The sequence below is a fragment of the Lepidochelys olivacea genome (assembly GCF_965140295.1).
Source record: "Lepidochelys olivacea isolate rLepOli2 genome assembly, chromosome: 1".
Classification (NCBI taxonomy): Eukaryota; Metazoa; Chordata; order Testudines; family Cheloniidae; genus Lepidochelys; species Lepidochelys olivacea.
Window position 1 is genome coordinate 231,100,332 of NC_140411.1, and position 18,085 is coordinate 231,118,416.

An 18,085-nucleotide genomic window follows, 5' to 3' on the forward strand; every position below is an offset into this window, starting at 1 on the left:
TTCACTTTATTAATATAACTTCATAAGCAAAGCTTTATGAATGAAACAACATTCATTCATAAAACTGATTACCCCAATAACTGGCTAATTGAGTTTCACTTTCAATCCAATTGCTGCTTAAATCACTGAAACTTACACTGTTTCAACATTGTAACTTCTGCTCACTGTTTGTCATTCCTTACACTTATCCATATTGTAACTCAAACTCCATTTTAACTTGTCCCAAATTCCATTTTAAAATGCTCACTTCATTTTGTAAAAGCTTGCTGCAACCTTCATTTTTGCAAAACCCTGCTGTAATCTTATTAGTTTAGTTTAGATGTGTGAATGAGGATGTATGGATGATGGAATCAACCTCCAGCCCCAGCCTGTCCTGATGAAATAAAGTGTAAACACCCAACGGCTGAAGATGCAGACAACAGCCCTGACAAAGTAAGAGAAGTCCACCCTCAAAAGAAAAGAACAAAAGTACAATTGAAGAAACATCAAAGCCAGGTCCTAGGCTGAAAGTCATGCCTGCAATTGAAGGGTGATCAATCACACCGGACCCAGAGGCAGCGTAACCTATAGACTCTGGATTCAAACGAAAGCCTACAAAAAGGAGGGTCAGATGGAAGACTTTGAGGAGTAACATTCTGCTGCTAACATGGAAAGGCATCGGTGCATGCCCAACAGAGACCCCGCTCTTCCTTGTGCCCCGCTTTCCTGGCCAGTTAGCTGCCACAAACTACAAACCCAAGCCACGAACTCAAGCTACATTCCGGACTGGTAACTATACAGCAGCTGCAGAACCTATGTGTGTGTATGAACGAATGTGTGAATGAATGTGAAACTGAATGAAATGTTATAGCTATAACTGACTGCCTACTATGATTCTTTTTGTATTCACAAAAGATCCTGATGTTTTTTATTTTACTGGTATAACACTTGTGGTGTTCCAGCACCTAGTGGATGATACCTGCTCCCTCAGGATCCAGTACCTTCCCCACAGTCCCATTTATCAATTAAGGGAAGAGGGAGTTGAGGGAGACTAGCTGGCCCACCTGAAAGGGATCCTGCCTGCTTCTATCTCTGTATCCTAGGAGACATAAAAAAAGAAAACCATTAGTTCACCAATAAAAAACTAATCCAATCTCTCCAATATTAAGGGCACAACACCTAAGGGTTATGTAATAAATACCTGGGAAAGAAAAAGAAACTACCTTGCATTTCCTATCAACAATAGGAATATCCCAGAGGATTATGAAGATCAAAACAGTAGCTCTCTTCAGCTTTCATTTTCAGTAATGACTATCAATTATTTGAATATAATTCCAGCTACATTTTCTTCTCAGGATAAAAAATATCAAATATATTAGAACAGCCCCCCATTGAAAGTAACATATTCCATCTGATCTCTTTGCTGTTTAGTTTGTCTGCTTACTTGAACCCTTAGGTTATGGGGTATGCAACCATGTACCTCTTTGTAGGCCTGTTTGAATTTGTAAATGTCTTTGGTACAGAACCCAACTAAAAGATTTGCCTAAACTGTTACATTAAGCTGAGTTAAGGGTTACAGTTACAATCCATTTTTCTGTCCATCTGAGAGGAAGAAGTGGATCCAGACAAAGTGCAGCCCCATTTACTCCTTAGACATCTTAATAGCATGCTATTGGCACTTGGTGGTCAATAGTACTGAGAGCCACTCAGTGACCTCAAGCCCTATAAGCGTGGTGTGGTGGTTTCTGTCCAAAACAAGACTGTGCAACCCCTCCAACAGGGCTCTCTCTGTGTTGCATCCTGGCCTGAAGCCTGAGTGTGAATTTTAATAAATCATGTTGTAAAGGTTCTGCAGTTACTTGGTAAACAGGTTGCTCCAATAAATAATTTACAGGAACAGTTTAAGAGCAGGTTTCAGAGTAGCAGCCGTGTTAGTCTGTATTCGCAAAAAGAAAAGGAGTACTTGTGGCACCTTAGAGACTAACCAATTTATTTGAGCATGAGCTAAGCTCAAGGCCAGCCCTCAGTGTAGGAAGTGGGTAGCCCCTGTGGTGTTACTGACAGTGCTTAAAAGTGGCCTGAAAAAAGTGACAGGGCTGTTATAATTTGGGAGCACGACTTTGGTGAGGCAGAGCTCACAGTGCACCCCTCAGCTCCATTGCTATGTTATTTTATTGCCTGATCCAGGAGTTGTGACTCCTCCCCCCGCAAAGCACTGGTTGTTAGGAGCTAAAAGTCGGGCGGAAGGGACTAATGAGGAGGTGGGACTGAGCGTAAGGCAGGCCCTGGTGTGGTTATGGAGAGGTGCGGGTGGGGTGGCCTTTGACAGGGGGAAGGGGCTGCTCCCGGTGTGTGCGGTGGGGCTCTCCGGTGGGTAGAGAGTACGGGGGGGGACTTTTTAGTTGGGCGGAACCTTTCTCTCGCCTCCTCTTTCCCGGCGCGGGGAAGCCTTTTCCCCCCGGCCTCAGGCGCGCGCCCGGAGCTCCATGTGGGGCCGCCAAAGCCGCGCAGGGCTGAGTCCGGTTGCCGTAGTAACGCGGGCTTCGGTGTGGGCCGGACGGGGCTTCGCCTCCCTCGCCGGACCGGCGATGGGCAGCTGGGCCGCGGCGGGGCGGCGGCTGAGCGGCTGCCGAGCGCGCGCCGCCCTCCCCGGAGCCCCCGGGCGCGGGGGCAGCTCGTGGCCCGGCGGGGGCCGAGCCGGGAAGCTGAGCGAGCTGCTGCAGAGCTCGGTGGCGGGCGAGGAGGAGCCGGCGCGGCGGCGGCGGCGGCGGCCCCCCCCCCAGGAGGGCACGGTGCTGCTCTTCCCCGGCCAGGGCAGCCAGTTCGTGGGGATGGGCCGGGGGCTCCTGCGCTACCCCAACGTCAGGGACATGTTCCGGGTGGCCGAGAAGGTGCTGGGCTACGACCTGCTCTCGCTCTGCCTGCGGGGGCCGCCGGCCGAGCTGGACCGCACCCTGCACTGCCAGCCTGCCCTCTTCGTCGCCTCCCTGGCCGCCGTCGAGAAGCTCAACCACCAGCAGCCCAGTGTGAGTGGCCGGGGGGGCGCCCAGCCCCGGGCTGCCCTCCTCGACTGGGGCGTGCCCCGGCCCGCGGTCCGGTGCGGGCTCGACGCCCTGGCGTCCCGCACCGCGCTCTCTGGGCGGAGGTATCCGCCGCCAGGGTGTGCACCCCTGTGGGGTGGACCAGGGCCAGCTTTCTAGTTAGGCACATCATGCCTAGGGCAGGGTGACCAGATGTCCTGATTTTTACAGGGACGGTCCCGATACTGGGGGCTCTTTCTTATATAGGTGCCAATTAACCCCCCCCCGTCCAGATTTCTCACACTTATTACGTGGGGTCACCCGAGTAGGGGCCGCGATGCTTAGGGTTGCCAAGGGTCTCTAATCCCACAAACCCAAACGCCCTGGCCTCGCCCCTGCTCACTCCATCTCCCCTCCCTCTGTCACTCGCCCTTCCTTTCATCAGGCTGCGGGAGGAGGTACAGGCTGCTCTGGGAGGGAGTTTGGGTGCAGGAGGGGGCTCAGGGCTGGGGTGCAGGAGGGGATGAGGGGTTCAGGCTCCAGCCGGGCAGGGCTTACCTCAGGGGGCTCCCGGAAGCGATCGGCATGTCCAGCTCCTAGGTTCAGGGTTGGCATATGGCTCTGCGCACTGCCCCTGCCTGCAGGCACCGCCCTCACAGCTCCCATTGGCTGTGGTTCCCGGCCAATGGGAGCTACGGAGTCGGAGCTCGGTACACCAACTTTCTAATCACACAAAACCAAACACTCTAGGCCTGCCCCTTCCCCAAGGCCCCACTCCTTTGCCCCTTCCCCAAGATCCTGCCGCCGGCTCACTACGTTTCCCCTCCCTCTGTGGCTCGCTGTCCCCCACCCTCACTCACTTTCACTGGGTTGGGGTGCGGGATGGGGTGAGGGCTCTAACAGGGATGCAGGCTCTGGGTTGGGGACAGAAATGAGCAGTTCAGGGTGCGGGAGGGGGCTCCTGGCTGGGGCAGGGAGTTGAGGTGCGGGAGAGGGTGAGGGCTCTGGCTGGGAGTGTGGTCTCTGGGGTGGAGCTGGGGATGAGGGGTTTGGGGTACAAGTGGGGGCTCCAGGCTGGGGGGGTCAGGGATTTGGAATGTGGGAGGGGACTGTGGGTTGAGCTAGGGGGTTGGGGTGCAGGAGAGGGCTCTGGGTTGGAGGGGGGCTCAGAGTTGGGGTGCAGGCTTACCTCGGGTGGCTCCCAGACAGCAGGGCTAAGGCAGGCTCCCTGCCTCTCCTGGCTCCATGCTGCGCCCTGGAAGCAGCCAGCTAGGCCAGGGGGCTAGGAGACTCTCTTGCCTGTAGGCACTGCCTCCCCCTGGCCACAGTTCCCGGCCAATGGGAGTGCAGAGCCATTGCTCGGGGCGGGGGCAGCACACAGAGCTTCCTGGTTCCCCTTCCTAGGAGCTGGACCTGCTGGCCACTTCCGGGACGCAGCGCAGTGCCAGGACAGGTAGCCTGCCTTAGCCCTGCAGTGCTACCAATTGGACTTTTAACGGTCCAGTTGGCGGTGCTGACAGGAGCCACCAGGGTCACTTTTTGACTGGGCATTCCCGTTGAAAACCGGACACCTGGCAGCCCTAGGCAGCGCACAGAGACCTCCTGGCCGCCCCTGCACCTAGGAGCCAGAGCAACGTGCCTATCGCTTCCGGGAGCCATGTGGAGTCAGAGTAGGTAGGGAGCCTGCCTTAGCCCCATTGCACTGCCAGACTTTTAGTGGCCTATTTAAATCTCCTGGATTGGTTTCAGTAGCCTCTTGGAGATGGAGGCTGATTGTGGGAGACTCTTGGCCTGCCGGTGTTCTAGTGGCACCTTACTTCTCTAAGGTTTCAGAGTAGCAGCCATGTTAGTCTGTATCCGCAAAAAGAAAAGGAGTACTTTTGGCACCTTAGGGTATGTCTACACTACGGAATAAGGTCGAATTTATAGAAGTCGGTTTTTTAGAAATCGGTTTTATATATTCGAGTGTGTGTGTCCCCACAGAAAATGCTCTAAGTGCATTAAGTGCATTAACTTGGCGGAGCGCTTCCACAGTACCGAGGCTAGAGTCGACTTCCGGAGCGTTGCACTGTGGGTAGCTATCCCACAGTTCCCGCAGTCTCCGCTGCCCATTGGAATTCTGGGTTGAGATCCCAATGCCTGATGGGGCTAAAACATTGTCGCGGGTGGTTCTGGGTACATATCGTCAGGCCCCCGTTCCCTCCCTTCCTCCGTGAAAGCAAGGGCAGACAATCATTTCACGCCTTTTTTCCTGAGTTACCTGTGCAGACGCCATACCACGGCAAGCATGGAGCCCGCTCAGGTAACCGTCACCCTATGTCTCCTGGGTGCTGGCAGACGCGGTACGGCATTGCTACACAGTAGCAGCAACCCCTTGCCTTGTGGCAGCAGACGGTACAGTACGACTGGTAGCCGTCATTGTCATGTCCGAGGTGCTCCTGGTCGCCTCTGTGAGGTCGATCAGGAGCGCCTGGGCAGACATGGGCGCAGGGACTAAATTTGGAGTGACTTGACCAGGTCATTCTCTTTAGCCCTGCAGTCAGTCCTATTGAACCGTCTTATGGTGAGCGGGCAGGCGATACGGACTGCTAGCAGTCGTACTGTACCATCTTCTGCCGAGCAGCCATGAGATGTGGATGGCATGCAGTCCTTCTGCACCGTCTGCTGCCAGCCAAAGATGTAAAAGATAGATGGAGTGGATCAAAACAAGAAATAGACCAGATTTGTTTTGTACTCATTTGCTTCCCCCCCCTCCCCTGTCTAGGGGACTCATTCTTCTAGATCACACTGCAGTCACTCACAGAGAAGGTGCAGCGAGGTAAATCTAGCCATGTATCAATCAGAGGCCAGGCTAACCTTCTTGTTCCAATAAGGACAATAACTTAGGTGCACCATTTCTTATTGGAACCCTCCGTGAAGTCCTGCCTGAAATACTCCTTGATGTAAAGCCACCCCCTTTGTTGATTTTAGCTCCCTGAAGCCAACCCTGTAAGCGCCCCTCCCAGCGTCAGAGCAATGGCAAACAATCGGGCATCTGAGAGTGTTGTCCAGAGCAGTCACAATGGAGCACTCTGATGGGGCTAAAACATTGTCGCGGGTGGTTCTGGGTACATATCGTCAGGCCCCCGTTCCCTCCCTCCCTCCGTGAAAGCAAGGGCAGACAATCATTTCGCGCCTTTTTTCCTGAGTTACCTGTGCAGACGCCATACCACTGCAAGCATGGAGCCCGCTCAGGTAACCGTCACCCTATGTCTCCTGGGTGCTGGCAGACGCGGTACGGCTTTGCTGCACAGTAGCAGCAACCCATTGCCTTCTGGCAGCAGACGGTGCAATACGATTGGTAGTCGTCCTCGTCGTGTCCGAGGTGCTCCTGGCCACGTCAGCTGGAGCGCCTGGGCAGACATGGGCGCAGGGACTAAATTTGGAGTGACTTGACCAGGTCATTCTCTTTAGTCCTGCAGTCAGTCCTATTGAACCGTCTTATGGTGAGCGGGCAGGCAATACGCACTGCTAGCAGTTGTACTGTACCATCTTCTACCAGGCAGGCAAGAGATGAGGATTGCTAGTAGTCGTATTGTACCATCTTCTGCCAGGCAGGCAAGAGATGAGGATGGCTAGCAGTCGTACTGTACCATCTTCTGCCGAGCAGCCATGAGATGTGGATGGCATGCAGTCCTTCTGCACCGTCTGCTGCCAGCCAAAGATGTAAAAGATAGATGGAGTGGGTCAAAACAAGAAAGAGACCAGATTTGTTTTGTACTCATTTGCCTCCTCCCCTGTCTAGGGGACCCATTCCTCTAGGTCACACTGCAGTCACTCACAGAGAAGGTGCAGCGAGGTAAATCTAGCCATGTATCAATCAGAGGCCAGGCTAACCTCCTTGTTCCAATAAGAATGATAACTTAGGTGCACCATTTCTTATTGGAACCCTCCGTGAAGTCCTGCCTGAAATACTCCTTGATGTAAAGACACCCACTTTGTTGATTTTAGCTCCCTGAAGCCAACCCTGAAAGCCGTGTCGTCAGTCGCCCCTCCCTCCGTCAGAGCAACGGCAGACAATCGTTCCGCGCCTTTTTTCTGTGCGGACGCCATACCAAGGCAAGCATGGAGGCCGCTCAGCTCACTTTGGCAATTAGGAGCACATTAAACACCACACGCATTATCCAGCAGTATATGCAGCACCAGAACCTGGCAAAGCGATACCGGGCGAGGAGGCGATGTCAGCGCGGTCACGTGAGTGATCAGGACATGGACACAGATTTCTCTGAAAGCATGGGCCCTGCCAATGCATGCATCATGGTGCTAATGGGGCAGGTTCATGCTGTGGAACGCCGATTCTGGGCTCGGGAAACAAGCACAGACTGGTGGGACCGCATAGTGTTGCAGGTCTGGGACGATTCCCAGTGGCTGTGAAACTTTCGCATGCGTAAGGGCACTTTCATGGAACTTTGTGACTTGCTTTCCCCTGCCCTGAGGCGCATGAATACCAAGATGAGAGCAGCCCTCACAGTTGAGAAGCGAGTGGCGATAGTCCTGTGGAAGCTTGCAACGCCAGACAGCTACCAGTCAGTTGGGAATCAATTTGGAGTGGGCAAATCTACTGTGGGGGCTGCTGTGATGCAAGTAGCCCTCGCAATCAAAGATCTGCTGATATCAAGGGTAGTGACCCTGGGAAATGTGCAGGTCATAGTGGATGGCTTTGCTGCAATGGGATTCCCTAACTGTGGTGGGGCTATAGACGGAACCCATATCCCTATCTTGGCACCGGAGCACCAAGCCGCCGAGTACCTAAACCGCAAGGGGTACTTTTCGTTAGTGCTGCAAGCTCTGGTGGATCACAAGGGACGTTTCACCAACATCAATGTGGGATGGCCGGGAAAGGTGCATGATGCTCGCATCTTCAGGAACTCTGGTCTGTTTCAAAAGCTGCAGGAAGGGACTTTATTCCCAGACCAGAAAATAACTGTTGGGGATGTTGAAATGCCTATATGTATCCTTGGGGACCCAGCCTACCCCTTAATGCCATGGCTCATGAAGCCGTACACAGGCAGCCTGGACAGTAGTCAGGAGCTGTTCAACTACAGGCTGAGCAAGTGCAGAATGGTGGTAGAATGTGCATTTGGACGTTTAAAGGCGCGCTGGCGCAGTTTACTGACTCGCTTAGACCTCAGCGAAACCAATATTCCCACTGTTATTACTGCTTGCTGTGTGCTCCACAATATCTGTGAGAGTAAGGGGGAGACGTTTATGGCGGGGTGGGAGGTTGAGGCAAATCGCCTGGCTGCTGGTTACGCGCAGCCAGACACCAGGGCGGTTAGAAGAGCACAGGAGGGCGCGGTACGCATCAGAGAAGCTTTGAAAACCAGTTTCATGACTGGCCAGGCTACGGTGTGAAAGTTCTGTTTGTTTCTCCTTGATGAAACCCCCTGCCCCTTGGTTCACTCTACTTCCCTGTAAGCTAACCACCCGCCCCTCCTCCCTTCAATCACCGCTTGCAGAGGCAATAAAGTCATTGTTGCTTCACATTCATGCATTCTTTATTCATTCATCACACACATAGGGGGATGACTACCAAGGTAGCCCAGGAGGGGTGGTGGAGGAGGGAAGGAAAATGCCACACAGCACTTTAAAAGTTTACAACTTTAAAATTTATTGAATGACAGCCTTCTTTTTTTTGGGCAATCCTCTGTGGTGGAGTGGCTGGTTGGCCGGAGGCCCCCCCACCGCGTTCTTGGGCGTCTGGGTGTGGAGGCTATGGAACTTGGGGAGGAGGGCGGTTGGTTACAGAGGGGCAGCAGTGGCAGTCTGTGCTCCAGCTGCCTTTGCTGCAGCTCAACCATACACTGGAGCATACTGGTTTGGTCCTGCAGCAGCCTCAGCATTGAATCCTGCCTCCTCTCATCACGCTGCCGCCACATTTGAGCTTCAGCCCTCTCTTCAGCCCGCCACTTACTCTCTTCAGCCCGCCACCTCTCCTCCCGGTCATTTTGTGCTTTCCTGCACTCTGACATTATTTGCCTCCACGCATTCGTCTGTGCTCTGTCAGTGTGGGAGGACAGCATGAGCTCGGAGAACATTTCATCGCGAGTGTGTTTTTTTTTCTTTCTAAGCTTCACTAGCCTCTGGGAAGGAGAAGATCCTGTGATCATTGAAACACATGCAGCTGGTGGAGAAAAAAAAAGGGACAGCGGTATTTGAAAAGACACATTTTATAAAACAGTGGCTACACTCTTTCAGGGTAAACCTTGCTGTTAACATTACATACATAGCACATGTGCTTTCGTTACAAGGTCGCATTTTGCCTCCTCCCACCGCGTGACTACCCCCTCAACCTTCCCCCCTCCCTGTGGCTAACAGCGGGGAACATTTCTGTTTAGCCACAGGCAAACAGCCCAGCAGGAATGGGTTGCTCTGAGTGTCCCCTGAAGAAAAGCACTCTATTTCAACCAGGTGACCATGAATTATATTTCACTCTCCTGAGGATAACACAGAGAGATAAAGAACGGATGTTGTTTGAATGCCAGCAAACATACACTGCAATGCTTTGTTCTACAATGATTCCCGAGTACGTGTTACTGGCCTGGAGTGGTAAAGTGTCCTACCATGAAGGACGCAATAAGGCTGCCCTCCCCAGAAACCTTTTGCAAAGGCTTTAGGACTACATCTAGGAGAACCGCAAATGCCAGGGCAAAGTAATCCTTTCACATGCTTGCTTTTAAACCATGTATAATATTTTAAAAGGTACACTCACCAGAGGTCCCTTCTCCGCCTGCTGCGTCCAGGAGGCAGCCTTGGGTGGGTTCGGGGGGTACAGGCTCCAGGTCTAGGGTGAGAAACAATTCCTGGCTGTCGGGAAAACCGGTTTCTCCGCTTGCTTGCTGTGAGCTATCTACAACCTCCTCCTCATCATCATCTTCATCCCCAAAACCTGCTTCCGTATTGCCTCCATCTCCATTGAAGGAGTCAAACAACACGGCTGGGGTAGTGGTGGCTGAACCCCCTAAAATGGCATGCAGCTCATCATAGAAGCGGCATGTTTGGGGCTCTGACCCAGAGCGGCTGTTCGCCTCTCTGGTTTTCTGGTAGGCTTGCCTCAGCTCCTTCAGTTTCACGCGGCACTGCTTCGGGTCCCTGTTATGGCCTCTGTCCTTCATGCCCTGGGAGATTTTCACAAAGGTTTTGGCATTTCGAAAACTGGAACGGAGTTCTGATAGCACGGATTCCTCTCCCCAAACAGCGATCAGATCCCGTACCTCCCGTTCGGTCCATGCTGGAGCTCTTTTGCGATTCTGGGACTCCATCATGGTCACCTGTGCTGATGAGCTCTGCATGGTCACCTGCAGCTTGCCACGCTGGCCAAACAGGAAATGAGATTCAAAAGTTTGCGGTTCTTTTCCTGTCTACCTGGCCAGTGCATCTGAGTTGAGAGTGCTGTCCAGAGCGGTCATAATGGAGCACTCTGGGATAGCTCCCGGAGGCCAATACCATCGAATTCTGTCCACAGTACCCCAAATTCGAGCCGGCAACGTCGATTTAAGCGCTAATCCACTTGTCAGGGGTGGAGTAAGGAAATCGATTTTAAGAGCCCTTTAAGTTGAAATAAAGGGCTTCAATGTGTGGGCGGGTGCAGGTTTACATCGATTTAACGCTGCTAAATTCGACCTAACGTCCTAGTGTAGACCAGGGCTTAGAGACTAACAAATATATTTGAGCATAAGCTTTCGTCAGCTACAGCACACTTCATCGGATGCATGCAGTAGTACTCCTTTTCTTTTTACTTCTCTCAAACTGTGTGCAACAGAAAGGTCAGCTGTAACGGGGAAGTGGGGGGGGAGGAGCTGAAGATGCTGTGCCTAGGGGCGCCGAAGATGTAAATCCGGCACTGACGAGGACCCCTCTGTGAGACATTCATTCAGGTCCATCGTGTCACCATGAGCTCGCCCTGCATGTGTAAGCCTAAATGTTCCGAAGTGACACCTCATTTTAGGTGTCTCTCTTTTTGAGTGTCCAACTCAAAACATGATGTGCCTGTTACTAATGCTGAGTGACCTCCACTCCAGTTGAAGTCCATGGGAACTGTATGTGCTTAGTACCTTGGAAAACCAGCGCAAGGTGTTCAAAGTTGGGCATCCAAAAATGACATGGTTGCTTCTGAAATTTTGGGCTTTGGTTTTTCTCAGGATATCTTGATATGGTCTAATTTGTTGTTTTATTATTTCAGGTCATTGAGAGCTGTGTTGCAGCCGCTGGGTTCAGTGTTGGAGAGTTTGCAGCCCTAGTGTTTGCTGGAGCCTTAGATTATACAGAAGGTACTTAAAGGAATATTTCTAATATATTAGGAATCATATTTCAAAGTGGTTTCCCCTCCACTCACATACAACTCTTCCAAAACACCCCTCTATGACAACTTTTCCTTGCTGCTTCACCTCCTTTCCTTCCGAATATACATTTCTAAATTCAGTTTCTGCTTAAGCCACTTAATACAGTATTTCACATTTAAATAAAAACAATTACATATTATATACGCATAGTCATAAAAGAAACATATTTTAAGCCTGATCCTGCAGTTTATTGCATGTGGAGGAAACATTTTTCTCAGTTGGAATGAAGTTGTGAGAACAGAATCAGTCCCTACTTTAAAGCTAGCTTAAATAGCTAGTTTAGATACTTGGGTTGTAGCATACAGAAATTGTTTCACTGTGTGACAGACTGTTAAGACGTTGACACTAAAAAAAAGTTTCCTACATTTATTATTGATGAGGATTATAATTGGTTATAAATAAACTAAATTTACTATAAGCCTAGGAAACTTGTAATTTAATACATTACAAGAGGATTATATTAATATTTTTTATAAAATTTTTAATATCTTGTGAAAATTAAAATTTTGTAAGTACAATGTTAAATGTTTTAGTTTTTGCCTTAAACTTGCTTTCAGCAAATTTAGAAATGCTAAGCTACACATTTTTAGGAGAACATGTGATTACTGACTCTAAACACTGAGAAATGTAAATTATATGTAACTATTTTGAATTAAATATTGTGAAGCATTCACTGTTGGACTTCTGTAAAGGAAAGAGGTGTATATGAGAGGGATAAACACAATTTATATTAATGTTCTTTTTTGAAAGGTTGCTAATTGTCTACAGTATAACATTTTAATGAACTTAACCATTTTTTTCTGAAGTTTATGCTTATTTAGAATTTTTGTTCTCTCTCTAGCCTTGTACGCAGTGAAAGTGCGTGCTGAAGCTATGCAAAAGGCCTCAGAAGCTGTCCCAAGTGGGATGCTATCAGTTATTGGTCAACGTGAGTCAAATTACAACTTTGCCTGCTTCGAAGCTCGTGAACACTGTAAATCATTGGGTATAGAAAATCCTGTGTGTGAAGTTTCAAATTACCTGTTTCCAGATAGCAGAGTCATTGCAGGCCATTTGCAGGTATTACTTCAAAATAAACATCTAAACACATTTTAATAATAGTTTGCCATCCTATAGATCTGTAGGAAGATGAACAATATTGGCACAACTTTGGCCAATGTGAATATGTCAACAACGTATATGGTTTGGGTTTCTGCAGTCCATGTCCAATCGTATGTTGTGGTCAAGTAGTACTTTTCTCTGAACTGCATGATTTAGGTCCCTGGGGGAGGATAAATTTAGTGTGTGTTTTTGAAAGACAGACAAATCAGATTATTTACTTTACAGAATTCAGGGCAAAGTGATATTAATCAGGGCTTTTTCTTTTTCTTATAGGCTTTGGAATTCTTGCAGGAGAATTCCCGAAAATATTATTTTAAGCGAACAAAAATGCTTCCAGTCAGTGGTGCTTTTCACACAAGACTCATGGAACCAGCAACAGAGCCTTTGGCTGAAGTTCTAAAATCAATTGAGATTCAGAAACCATTCATCTGTGTCTATTCGAACGTTGATAGCAAAAAATATATGCATTCAAAACACATTCAGCGTTTGTTAGTAAAGCAGCTTGTTTCGCCTGTTAAGTGGGAACAGACTATGCATGCTATATATGAAAGAAAACAAGGAGTAGAGTTTCCTTATACATATGAAGTGGGGCCTGGGAAGCAGCTAGGAGCAATCCTGAGAAACTGCAATTTAAAGGCTTGGAAGCTGTATAAACATATTGATGTTTCAGAAGATGAAGAAGCAGAGGAAATGTAGTTCTGAAGGAAAATCCACATGATTCCTCCCCCCCCCTCCCCCCGCTTAATTTTAAATGATTTTATCACTCCTGAAAGGCACATACGACAACCCCTGAAGACTGAAGTCCTCTCTTTATCTTATCCCCAGAAGAGCTCAGCACACACAATTGCAATGCAAGGTTTCCTTCCCCGTCTTACAACTCCAGCATGCATCAGACTTTACATGGAAGGATCACTTCTAAGGTTCGGCCACTCAACCTGTCATTTCTGAGACAGCCAACAAAGATGCCAGTTCACTATTAGATTTGGGCCCGGTCCTGCAAGCAAATCCACATATGCAGGCCCTTTTACCCATGTGGAGTTAAGTTGAAGTCAGTAGGGTTGTGTCCATGTGCAAAGGTCTTTTTGCTTGGATCTAGTTGCAGAATCAGGCCCTTTTTAATATTATTTTCTTTTTTGGACTTCTGTTTATTAGGATCAAGAATTAATTTCGATAAACTATTGGAGTATAACAACTTTCAATCACTACCATGTTTTGTTTTATAAGGTATCTAATCAGTGGGACAAATAACTGAAATGCTCTCTTTTTTCTTTCTTTTTTTTTTAAATTTTATTTCTACAGGAAAAGTTTATTTTTTTCCATGAGTCAGATAAATTAGAAAATTATTATTAGAAATAGTTTTTTCTTAAGGTTGCATTAATAATACATTATTTCTAAAGCTCTTCCTCCATGAATTAATGCTATCCGTGTAGTAATTACACAAAGTCCATCTGTGGAAGGAAGTGTTTTCCTTCCTCTGTGCTCACTGTGTTTCAAGATCATTGTAGAGGGTTTCCTTTCCTAAGTTACCAGAGGCAGATGTGACCTTTTTCACCTTATAGCCAGTGCCACCCCTCTCAGAAGCTTTACCAGAATGCTCTACCACCAGATAGGTATAAATAGTAGGCTTGAGTTCCCTGTCTGTGGCACTTTTTTAGATCATACAACTCAGCCGGTTAGTTAGTTATTGGGCCAAGCTGATCCTTTGAACCTCTTTTAAGGAAGCAGAAAAATGGCTATACTAAATCTTTGCAGCTTCTCCTTACCCCTGTGCTTAGAATAGGGGCCGCAAGGAGTGTTCGAAGGTTAGTGCTAGAAAATACTCTATGTACTTCATCCTGCTACAGCCCTGAATAGAGGATCTTGAGTTTTTTGCCACAGCAATAGGAGAGGAATTCAGGTGCAGGAGGAGAGCTAGATCCTTCTACAGCAACAGTAAAATTATCTTCCCTTTCTACTTGTGGGTTGGAGTGTGCTAAGTTGATGAGCAGATCGTATTGGTCCTCTATGCCATACTAGGTGCAGTTCCTTCCCTTCAGGTTAAACAACTGAAGCAGCCCCACTGAAGCCTCTGCGCCCATCAGTACGACTACAAGCTTACATTGTATATGGGCTAGGCTCTCTCTGAACAGTGGGTGAAATAATGGTGCCTTGGGCCCCCTTTCCACCTACTCAGCCAACTAGTGGAGGTGCCCATGGAAGTTATGGGGTGGCTGTTTGCCTCCATAACTAAGGAGGCAGGCTCTACTTTCCGTCTAGCCCTGCATGGCATTCCACTATATGGGGTGATTGTTGTACTTAAGGCATATTGGATTATGCAGTGCCACTCACTGATCCTATCAAGGTTCTCTAGGGAGCATTCCTAGCCAATGGTTGATGAATTAGGCCCTTAAATGAAACAGGTTCTTTTCTTGTTGCTCAATGTATTAATGAATCTCCAGCTTCAAACAAGCATTCATTTAAAATAAAGCATATTGTGTCTAAGAATTAATCTTCCCCTGTAGAATCCAGTCCTCAAACAACAAATCTGTTAGCAGTTTTAAATGTAATCCAAAAACAGAAGAGATTATTATTTTGAGTTTAGATGCTGCATCTCATTCAGTCTAGCCTCACAGCCATAGGGAAATATGACTCTGAAGCTTATTATTAAAGACAAGATGTTTGTGTCTATCTTCCTCAGACGGTACCAGACTGCCCATAGGAAAAAACATAGGTTTAAAAAAAATCGGAGAAGAAAGAACAAATTCTCATCTGGTAATTATCCCTGAGGCTCTTATGACACAGCCTTGAGTCAGAACTAGGGGGAAGAAGAGAAGGGTGAAGCCAAGCTATTTCCATGGCACCTATTTGAGACTGTTGAAACAATCATCATCCTGGATATTCAGCCCAAACATCTAGAGGCGCTTTATTTAAAAAAATGCAAAGCTCCATACAAGTGAGTATTTCTGTCAATTAAAAAAGCTGTGCAAGCCTTTGTAATTAAAGGCAGAATAGAAATTCTCCACTGAAGTCAAACAAATGAAGTGACTAAAAAGTTCTGTTTGTTATTGAAGGACAAAAAGACTTGTTACCAAAGGTGGCAACTGCTGCAGCAAAGGTTAAGGACATCATTGTCATCTCTTCTTCCAAGGCAGAACTACTAAAAGCCCCTGAACAGGAAGATTTGAATCAGTACTCAGGTCTGACTGCAAGGTGGTGGTATCAGTCTTTTGATTTCCTGTAGCTACATCTTGCTTTTCAAGGGCCATTCTGGCATGGGCAGGTGAAGTGACTAATCTGAGTCCATCAAAATGCAAGAGTTTAAAAACAGTGTTTCAGAAGTCACAGCCTACCTGAGTCTATGTACTAGAGGGTTACCAGGCTGTATTAATTGGATCTAAACTTTGGATCCCACATGCATCTAAGCTGGCTGGGTCTGGGTAACATCCAGTCACTGTTTCTGACTCATGGACTCTGAGGCCCACGTGGTGCAGGCTTCCTGTCTGAAACCCATTATTTGGATGGGAGACTCCACCATGTAACTGTGCTGAAACCCAAGACCATTGCTGAGGCTTCCTAACTGTCCCAAGTCACTTATGGATCCTTCCCCAGAGTCTTGACCCCCCCCCCCTCTGGTTTATAGTTTAATTTTTCAGGACATGTGTCAACTAAGCAACAGAGAGTTCGCACAGAAATTCCTTCAACACTCATAGCTACCACAGGAGAGTTACAGAACGACACAAAGCAATGAATGCGTGAACACACAATCCCCACCTTCACCACCCTTGAGAGGCCTTGGGTTTTTGTCAGCATACTTGGGGAAAGACAGTGCTCCTCCACAGTATCTTGTATTTCTTGTGATGGACTGGCTAACTTGCTTAGAGAACTTGTTCCTCTTAAAAACTGTCTGAGACATTTTTTCTCCTCTTCCATGAGGGCTGTTCCATGCTCCAACTCTCTATTAGCTGTTAGGCTGAGGGTAGTGAAAAGTCAATTGCTCTCCTGATAGAAACCCCATTGCCTCCAAGGGTAGAATTATTCAATTGTTGAAGGCTGTAAAAGGGTAGGTGGCCCCTTAAATGAAACTGGGCTCGGTGCTCTTCTTCAGTCCAGGTGCTCACAGTTGGGCCAATTAAGAGGGTAGTGCAGCAACCCAGGGGGTATAAAAGGTCAGTTGGGTGTCAAAGCAGCCTGAGTGAGTCAGTTAGGAGAAGACAGCTGTTAGAGACAGAAGTGGGTCCTGGGAGAAGGCTGAAGGTAAAGAGAATAGCAAAGGGGTTTGCTGGCTGGTGTCATCCAGCCTAGGGCTGGAGAGTGTTGGAAGCGGAAGTAGCAGTGGGAGTTGCCTCCTGGCCATAAGCTAGAGCTTGAGAGCGCAGGGGAGCAGCGGGGAAACTTACTGCTGACATCTCTAGTACTGGAGAGCTGGATGCATGGGAATAGCAAAAGGGCCAAAGGGAATAAAGGAATGCTTCCCTGGTAAAGATCCTCTCCCAGCATAGAAGTTTTTGGGGGGGTTCCAACTAGGAAGAGCAGGGTTGTACTCTAGCTGGAAGGACTCAGGTGGCTTGCAGAGGGATAGAAGAGGCTGGACAAGGAGCCTGCATATGATGGAAGACACTGAAGTATGGTGAGAATGATCTCCTGGTAGAGGGACTGGGGGGGTTCCTGCTGGAAAGAGGAGGGGTTTAAGGACTGTGCACTGGGGGTTATATGGACTATGTTTTAAGAAGGTTGTTATGAATTACTTGCACTATGTTTTGTTAACAAACTTAACTGACTAGAGGATAAGCTTGTGTGATGTTACTGGGAACTCAAAAGGGAAACCGAGGTGGCGGGGGGGCACTTGCAGGGTTGCCCTGTGGCTATGAGGGTGCCCAGAAGGAGGCCATGTGGTTTATAATGGCCTGGGTTCAGCTCCCCAGACACAATCTCTTCCTGCTACAAAATGAAAATTCTAATCCACACTGAAGACTACGATCTTAAATGCTATTCATAAAACAAAATTACTATAATACATAGACATGTCCTCCAATCTTATGTGTAATGGGAGAACTGTTCACTGTTGCGCTATCTCCAAACTCTGAGATTTCCAGTGTTATTAGTGGCTTTGAACACTGGTAGACAAACCTTTTTGCTTTGTTGCTGGAAAACTGATACATGGGCACAATGGCTCATTGATAACCTGAAATAATGTGATGGTAAAATAGGGAAAACTATACAGCAGAAGTGGCAAATAATGTCCCTCTCTTTTACCAAGCAACACAAAAAGAGCTACTCTGCAGAGCTACTAGTCTAGATTTGTGAGATGAGACTATGTAGAGGGAGATTTAGAATGGGAGGAAAGTTAAGAGCAGACAGTACCACCAGATGTTCTGCAATTAATATAGTTTAACCTGAGATCCTCTGTCTGGGGAAGTAGTGCCTCTAGGAGACAAGACAAAGATTTGCACAAATATAGGAGACGGCCAGTGTACACTACAGTTGAAACTTTACTAACAAATTTAAACATGCTTTTTGCTAGCACAACTTATCTGATTGGAGGGCCAGATTGGGGTTTTGCCCCTCCCTCAAAAAATTGATATCTATGACCTGAAAAAAAAAAAAAGGAAAACCTAGAAAAATGCA

General features: G+C 48.0%; 1 protein-coding gene across 1 annotated transcript; it reads left to right on the forward strand.

The window, feature by feature from the left end:
- Positions 1-2,382: 2,382 nt before the first annotated feature.
- Positions 2,383-17,478, forward strand: MCAT (malonyl-CoA-acyl carrier protein transacylase). The gene is made up of 4 exons (XM_084632148.1): positions 2,383-3,005; positions 11,221-11,308; positions 12,222-12,439; positions 12,755-17,478. Exons 1-4 carry the CDS (start codon positions 2,466-2,468, stop codon positions 13,175-13,177), a joined length of 1,269 nt encoding a protein of 422 aa, XP_084488274.1. The 5' UTR covers positions 2,383-2,465; the 3' UTR covers positions 13,178-17,478.
- The last annotated feature ends 607 nt before the right edge of the window (positions 17,479-18,085 follow it).

Bases quoted from the DNA above. Each gene is read 5' to 3' on its own strand.
- MCAT (XM_084632148.1), top strand. From the start codon at position 2,466: ATGTGGGGCCGCCAAAGCCGCGCAGGGCTGAGTCCGGTTGCCGTAGTA. The intron at 3,006-11,220 runs GTGAGTGGCCGG...TTATTATTTCAG, and splicing joins TCAACCACCAGCAGCCCAGT to GTCATTGAGAGCTGTGTTGC. The intron at 12,440-12,754 runs GTATTACTTCAA...TTTTTCTTATAG, and splicing joins TCATTGCAGGCCATTTGCAG to GCTTTGGAATTCTTGCAGGA.